The sequence below is a fragment of the Lactuca saligna genome, chromosome 5, assembly GCF_052625555.1.
Source record: "Lactuca saligna cultivar CGN05327 chromosome 5, ASM5262555v1, whole genome shotgun sequence".
Lineage (NCBI taxonomy): Eukaryota > Viridiplantae > Streptophyta > Magnoliopsida > Asterales > Asteraceae > Lactuca > Lactuca saligna.
The window spans coordinates 108,602,065-108,610,067 of NC_136421.1; the positions used below are offsets into that span (position 1 = coordinate 108,602,065).

Below are 8,003 nucleotides of genomic sequence, written 5' to 3' on the forward strand. Positions count from 1 at the left end.
TTTCTCTTGAAAATTGGGTCGTTACAAACTAACCAAAAGACCATCCCCTTATTTAAATAATCAAAAAGTCATTATTTCATTTAAATAATCAAAAAACCATAATCTTATTTAAATATTCAAAGTAACATTCTCTCATTTAAATAACTAGAAAACCATACTCTTCCTTTTTGACTCTTATTTTATAAATAATAAAAGGAAGAAGACAAAAGCTTTATATTTTATAAAACAAGTTTATAAAATATAAACTTTAACTTTTTGGTAAAAGACAAAAGAATTTGTCTAGTCTAAAATGTTATGCATGATTTATTAATTCATACCATATGAATTATATATAATGTTACTTGCTAATGAAAATTGTTATTCCCTAGAAATATATAATTTCAACTTTAATTATAAGAGTTTACTGAATATTTATTAAAACCAATTTCTAATAAATAATCAATTGTATCAAGTTGTTGTTATTGTGACCCATTAGTATCATATGTTAATTAACAATATCACTTTAATATGAATCTTGATCATGCTAGACCTTTCATTAGTTACGTCATTTGTAGCAGCTACGCCCTGCGTAACTTTGCTACACCCTGTGTAGGACAAAGCCCAAATTTCCACTTTAACTTCAAACAATCGTAACGTATTTATATCCAACTCAAACAGACTTCGTATGAAAGTGTCACAAAACTTAAACCAACATTTTTCGCAGTGAACAATTACCAAAATGACATCTTTTTGGCGAAAAAAATGCAAGCCATCAAGATTTTCAGAGATGATAACCTACAAAATTTAGAGCTACTTGAGAACTTTTTTTTTTGTTGATTTTTTGCTATTTTTTAGAAGACAAAACTGCAAAAATGGTCCCCATTGTATACATTTTTTGGGCATTTTAGTCCAAACCACAATTTTTTTTTGCTTCGTGGTCCTTTTGGACTAGTTTGTATGTGAAAATAGTCCATCCGAAAATTGAAATGACTATAATACCCTTAAGTATTTATTTTTCATTTTTTTTTCATTTTTTTTTAAATTGTAAATTTATTTACTTAACAATTAAAAAAATAATAAAGGACCTCTCTCTCTCTCTCTCTCTCTCTCTTGTTTGTTCATGAACTCAGGTTTCTTGGGTTAACCAGTTGGAGATACATTCTTCATTTATCTATTTATCTTTTAGAAACAAAAATTCAAGGTTTCGTTTTAAAAGACACACACATACATCCAAAAAACATATTCAACGCACAACACATCGATTCAATTAATTGCACACACTGATTCAACTTGTTATGAGTTTTCACACACTAATGTACTTGATTCAACACACACACACACACGTTGATGAACCCATATATCGAACACAAGACCGACCTATTGCACCTACAATCAGACATATTACCCCATTCTTTCACCTTCATCTCCCAACAACTCCCCACCCCCGTATAAACCACTTTTGGAATCGATTTTTTAGATACAAAAGGGGAAACATCACCGATATGACCTAAAATCAAAATCAAACCTATAATAAAACCTGTTGCAGAGCCGATGAGTTCTCCACCCATATTGGTCAGTATCCAATTAAAGAAGCATAATGCTCCAACACATGCATCAATAATGGCGTCATTACCTGCTCCTACTAAATGTCCTGGAACGAGGATCGTTTCCCCTTCTCTGTTTAAGTTCTAAAAACGTAACCAAAAACTTCTACAATGAACACGAATTGGGTTGCAGTGGATTTGGGGTTTGTTTACAAGAGTGAAGTACACGATGGAACAAAAATTAAAGTAAAAGTAATGGAAGCGGGAGCTATATTGATGAATTCCAAGCATAAATAGTTGGACTATCCAAAGTTCTTCATTGGCGTCTGATGGAGAGAAATCAGTCAGTTCATGTTAGGATTTAGGGCAAAGAAGGGAAGGAGCAGGCGTATTGGCGGCGATGACAGGGAAAACGGGTTAGGACAAAGAAGGGAATGAGTAGGCAACGATGGTGCGAGAGGAGGAAACAAACGGTAGTACACGCGCCCCTTCCTCGCCTTGCAATCAATACAAAAATCGATACTTGGAAAATGAGGATAGTTCGATTGAGCACAGGAGGATTTCTTATTTGAACTGGATGTAGAAATTGTGAATTTCTTTTCTGTGTGCTTCTGATCACCAGATTATTTATGAAAGAAAGGGAATATTGGTTATTAATTAATTGAGTATGAAAGAAAGGGAATATTGGTTATTAATTAATTGAGTTTGTGTTTGTTGTTGTGTGTGTGTATGAGAGAGAGGGGGTTAGAGTTTAATTGTTAAAAATAAATAAATAAATATTAAATTAAAAAAATAAAAAATAAATACCCCAAAGGTATTATAGTAATTTCAATTTTCGAAAGGATTATTTTCACATTAAGTCCAAAAGAACCACAAAACCAAAAAATCATTATTTTAATTAAAACTCCAAAAAAATACATATACAAGGATTATTTTTATAATTTTGTCTTTCTAAAACAGCTTGAAGAGATTGGTTATCATCTTCGTTTTCTCTTGTACTTTGACTTGAAATTTATGGTTACAAATAATAAATGCTTTATTTTATATTTTCAAATTTATTTATCTTATAGCCTAAACGGTAGACAAGTAAACACGTCCAACTAGTTACATTAATTCAAAAATCATTTATACGAGATAATATTTTTTAAAGTCAATAGAGTGTTCAACTATATAGGTTTTGTTTTTTACTATAATTTATTATAAGAATAAAAGTGCATAACATAGTTATTATAAATAAGTGAGTGACGAACCATTATCATCAAATCGTTGCTATCCATACAATGTGATATCTGATGACGTGGACCAATAACAAATAGCTTAAGATTTCATTTCTCCCACACTTGTCCATTATTACAAAGCATCGGCCAAAGTTCCGTTTCATCACGCACACACCGGATTTAACAGTGCCGCCACTACAACCCCCACCACTACCGCCGCTGAATCCACCACGAAACACTCTCAAGCACCTCTACTTTCTCCCCGATTACTATCTTTGTCTCCATTACGATCATACATTTCTGATTTTTTTCCCCTTTTCCGACTCGATTCTGCTTAATCGTCTTTACAAAACCAAGCTTTTTTGTCATGGCGCTTTGTGCATTTGCATTCCCTGGACAGTTGAATCACCGGTCGCTTACTTCACATATGCCTGTGCTTCAACATTGCTTCTTTGGAACGGATCTACAACAGCCTCCATCTTCACACAAGACCTTCAATCAGGTTTGATACGTTCAGTTTTCATGATTTACTTTGAGTTTGTGATTCGTTAGAAGAATGGTTTATTTGGATTTTGATTGCTTTCGAGCAGGGAAGTAAAAAAGTAGGTGGGGTTCGAGCGACACTGTCGGAGAGAGCTGAGTATTACTCGCAGAGGCCTCCGACTCCACTTTTGGACACTATCAACTACCCAATTCACATGAAAAATCTGTCAATTAAGGTAAATTTCATCTCACCCACCTTCTAATTTTGCAATAATATTACTAAATTTACTGAAAACGAAGTGTTAACGTTAACCAATCAAGCCAATTTTGGATTTAAGTAAAAAACTGGTTTGAGTTGGAATTGATTTGAATATGCTAACGATTATGATTTTGAATTTGAATCTTGAATTGCAAATGGGATTTCAAAACCGTTTATCTTCACACTGTTTGATGCAGGAACTGAAGCAATTAGCTGATGAGCTTCGATCTGATGTGATCTTCAATGTTTCAAAGACCGGTGGCCACTTGGGTTCGAGCCTTGGTGTGGTGGAGCTCACGGTGGCTCTTCATTATGTCTTCAACACCCCTCAAGATAAGATCCTTTGGGATGTCGGTCATCAGGTGACCTATTATGGTATTATACTTTTAGAATACTGTCCCACATGTTTGTAAAAAACAAATAATCCAAGCTGCACATCACCTTTTTTACTATAGGATAGTTGATTTATTTTTACCTAGGTTGTGGGACCCATTTTGATTTACTTTTTTTTTGTTAGTTGTGGGACCCATTGTTGTGATTTATTTTTTTCATGTTGCTTGTGGGACCATTTGTGGTACTTTTATTTACTTTTATGTTGGTTGTGACTTGTGAGACCTTGATACCGCGATTTACTTTTTTTCATGTTGGTTGTGGGACCATTCGTGGTACTTTTATTTACTTTTTTCATGTTGGTTGTGAGACCTTGATACTGCGATTTACTTTTTTCATGTTGGTTGTGGGACCCTGATACTGTGATTGTGGTTGTATTTGAATTGAACTATAATGTGTTTCGCAGTCTTACCCACATAAAATCTTGACCGGAAGAAGGGACCGAATGCACACAATAAGACAAACAAACGGGCTGGCAGGGTTCACTAAACGCGCCGAAAGCGAACATGATTGCTTTGGCACAGGGCACAGCTCTACCACCATTTCAGCAGGGTTAGGTAATTAACTAATTTCTTCTATTTAATCATTAAATTTTGCACTTTTTATTACTTTTTAGGGACAAATGTTATTCTTACTTTTAAATTTTAATACCTAATTCATGTTCATTTTGAAACGAGCAGGAATGGCTGTGGGAAGGGATTTAAAAGGAGGAACAAACGATGTGGTTGCTATTATTGGTGATGGTGCCATGACAGCTGGACAAGCTTATGAAGCCATGAACAATGCTGGCTATTTGGATTCAGACATGATTGTGATTCTTAATGACAATAAACAAGTCTCATTACCTACTGCAAATCTTGATGGGCCTATACCTCCTGTTGGAGCTTTAAGCAGTGCCCTTAGTAGGTTACAATCTAATCGCCCTCTTAGAGAATTACGTGAAGTTGCCAAGGTTTGTTATCACTTCATAATAATAAATTCTGTTTTAATATCTTTAAAGACTCTGTTCCTTTTTTTACTTAATGGGTTAAGCACTTAATTTGGAATGTAGGAAGTTACAAAACAAATTGGTGGGCCGATGCATGAACTTGCTGCTAAAGTTGATGAATATGCTCGGGGAATGATTAGTGGTTCGGGTTCATCATTATTTGAAGAACTCGGTCTATATTACATTGGGCCAGTTGATGGACATAGCATTGATGATCTTGTTGCTATTCTTAAAGAGGTTAAGAGTACTAAGACAACGGGCCCCGTTCTTATTCATGTAATCACTGAGAAAGGACGAGGATACCCTTATGCTGAAAAAGCAGCCGACAAGTACCATGGTACTTCTACTTCCTTTGATTTCGTTAAAATCAAAAAATAACAACATACTTTCGTTTATCCTACTTTCATTTCTTCCTATTATAGCATCCTACTATTGTTTCTTCCTATTACAATATTACATTTTTAAAAATCTATCAATGCATAGCAAAATCATCAAAATACAAAGAAATTTTGAATGTTGTAATTGGGTAGCATTGGCAAAGCATAATGCACTAAAAAGAAAAAAAAAAAAATTGAAACTACAATGCAATAATTGGGTAGACTTTTTTAAGTACAATGACTTAAGAAGAAGTATAAAAGGACAATGATGTAATAGTAAAAATGAAAGGAAAACCTCAATTGTTTGATATTTCTATATTGAGTCATTTAAGTAAAAAGAAACAATATTTTAGTCGATTATTGTATCTGTTTCAGGTGTGGGGAAGTTTGACCCTGCAACAGGAAAACAATTTAAATCGAGTGCTCCGACTCAATCATACACGACTTATTTTGCGGAGGCGTTGATTGCGGAAGCGGAGGCGGATAAGAAAATCATCGGAATCCATGCGGCGATGGGCGGCGGAACTGGGATGAATCTGTTCCTCAGGCGATTCCCAAGTCGGTGTTTTGATGTCGGAATTGCAGAGCAACATGCGGTTACTTTCGCTGCTGGATTGGCGTGTGAAGGCCTTAAACCATTCTGTGCAATTTACTCTTCCTTCTTACAGCGAGGTTATGATCAGGCATGTCATTCCTTCTTGGCTTCTCCCCCTTTTTTACCCTACAAACTTTCTTCGATTATTTTCGTCTTTTTTTACCCTAAAACCCAATTAATCACTCTGTTTTTTATGGTATTGTTTGGTGTGTTAAAACAGGTGGTGCACGATGTTGATTTGCAGAAGCTACCAGTGAGATTTGCAATGGATAGAGCGGGTCTTGTTGGCGCAGATGGCCCCACACATTCAGGGTCATTCGATGTCACTTACATGGCATGCCTCCCTAACATGGTGGTGATGGCACCTTCCGATGAGGCTGAGCTTTTTCACATGGTGGCAACCGCCGCCGCCATTGATGACAGACCCAGCTGTTTCCGGTACCCACGAGGCAATGGAATCGGCGTGCCGTTGCCACCCGGAAACAAAGGCATTCCTCTCGAGGTACTTTCTTCTTCTTTTTTATAACTTTAAGCAAAATTACCTTTTTGTCCCCCATGGTCGATGATGTATTCATTTATTTTTTTATATGGAAAATAGATTGGAAAAGGTCGAATAATGCTGGAAGGGCAACGCGTAGCACTTCTAGGCTATGGAACAGCTGTTCAGAGCTGTATGGCTGCAGCCGAATTAGTAAAAGATCGTGGCTTAAATATAACCGTTGCAGATGCGCGTTTCTGTAAGCCATTAGACCATGCTCTTATTCGGGCCCTTGCAAAGTCACATGAGGTCTTGATAACGGTTGAAGAAGGGTCAATCGGAGGTTTCGGCTCTCATGTTGCACATTTTATGGCATTAGATGGCCTTCTTGATGGAAACTTAAAGGTACACATACATACATACATACATACATACATTCATGCTACTTTTTTCTTTATGTCCTATTAAATCTATTAAGTAAAAAAAAAAAAAAACAACACCACATCGTTTCTTTTTATTGACAAAGCATGGAACTGAAGCTTTGAATTTTGCAGTGGAGACCATTGGTGCTTCCGGACCGTTACATAGACCATGGTGCACCTGCGGACCAATTGGCTGAAGCCGGGCTAACCCCATCACATATAGCTGCAACCGTATTCAATGTGCTTGGGAAAACACGAGAGGCTCTTGAGGTTATGTCATAGAGTGTTTTCTTTTGATGTTGTAAATGTAGAAATACGGATGCACGTGTTATTTATTTATCTGGATAGATATACAATAGTTGAACAATTTCTAACAGACTGAAAATATAGAGTGAAATGTTGAAAAAATCCTTGTAAAGGTTCGATAGTGTAATGTTAGAGGTGCTTTATTTTGGGTGCAAAAATTTACAAATTGGTCTATGATTTTATAATGCATAGTGGTTAGTGAGTTTAATGTTTTTTTTGAAAAGATGATCAATTATATAACTAGTGTTATGCCTTCTGGTGTTCGTTCTGAAATGACAAACTAACATAATTTTTTTTTGTCTATTTTTAGTGACTGGATAAAAAAAAGGCAAGTTAGTTCTTTATTTTTGTGCTTAGCAGCAACGTACCTATGTATATCTATTTTTTTTTTCTATACAAATATGATGAAATATTAGTAAAATATTGAATACTTTTGAGCTCAATTCAAGTTAATAATGTATAAAAAAAGTAATATTGAATTGCAATAAAAATAAGAATATATTTAGAATTCATCTAAACAAAAACAACCTATACATTCTTGTATTTAAAATACATTTAACAAAATGTAGATTACAAGCTTGCATTTTAAATCCATTTAATCAAAAAGAACAATAAAATTAGCGTTAGTCAATTTTCTATTAGTTACTTTTTATTCCCTCCAAAAATATACGAAAAACATTAATCGAACAAATTTTCATTAGTCGTGTCATTCGTTGATTTTCATTAGCTGATTAATCTTAAATGAGAAGTGAACGAAAGTGTAAGTTAGTTGGGGTTTTTTTAGATAAAAATTAAGTTTGTTGGGTGTTTTTGAACAAATAAAACATGATTGAGTTTTTTGAACCGTTTGAAAACTTCTTTGAGCTTATAAGTTATTTTCCCTTTAAACAAATATGAAAAACTAACATATTAAAACACCGTTATCTCAAACCATAGAAAATATAAAACATGTTGAGTTACCAACA

The 8,003-nt window shown here is 34.7% G+C and overlaps 1 protein-coding gene across 2 annotated transcripts; it reads left to right on the plus strand.

The window, feature by feature from the left end:
• Positions 1 to 2,861: 2,861 nt before the first annotated feature.
• On the plus strand, positions 2,862 to 7,196 carry LOC145047693 (putative 1-deoxy-D-xylulose-5-phosphate synthase, chloroplastic). 2 transcript variants are annotated; one of them, XM_078996031.1, is made up of 10 exons: positions 2,862 to 3,242; positions 3,331 to 3,459; positions 3,680 to 3,844; positions 4,279 to 4,429; positions 4,553 to 4,824; positions 4,924 to 5,197; positions 5,613 to 5,920; positions 6,053 to 6,334; positions 6,431 to 6,715; positions 6,865 to 7,196. In XM_078996031.1, exons 1-10 carry the CDS (start codon positions 3,108 to 3,110, stop codon positions 7,012 to 7,014), a joined length of 2,151 nt encoding a protein of 716 aa, XP_078852157.1. In that variant the 5' UTR covers positions 2,862 to 3,107; the 3' UTR covers positions 7,015 to 7,196. The 2 variants fall into 2 exon arrangements, with proteins under 2 accessions (XP_078852157.1, XP_078852158.1); XM_078996032.1 differs by lacking the exons at positions 2,862 to 3,242; positions 3,331 to 3,459 and having other exon boundaries at positions 3,718 to 3,857.
• The last annotated feature ends 807 nt before the right edge of the window (positions 7,197 to 8,003 follow it).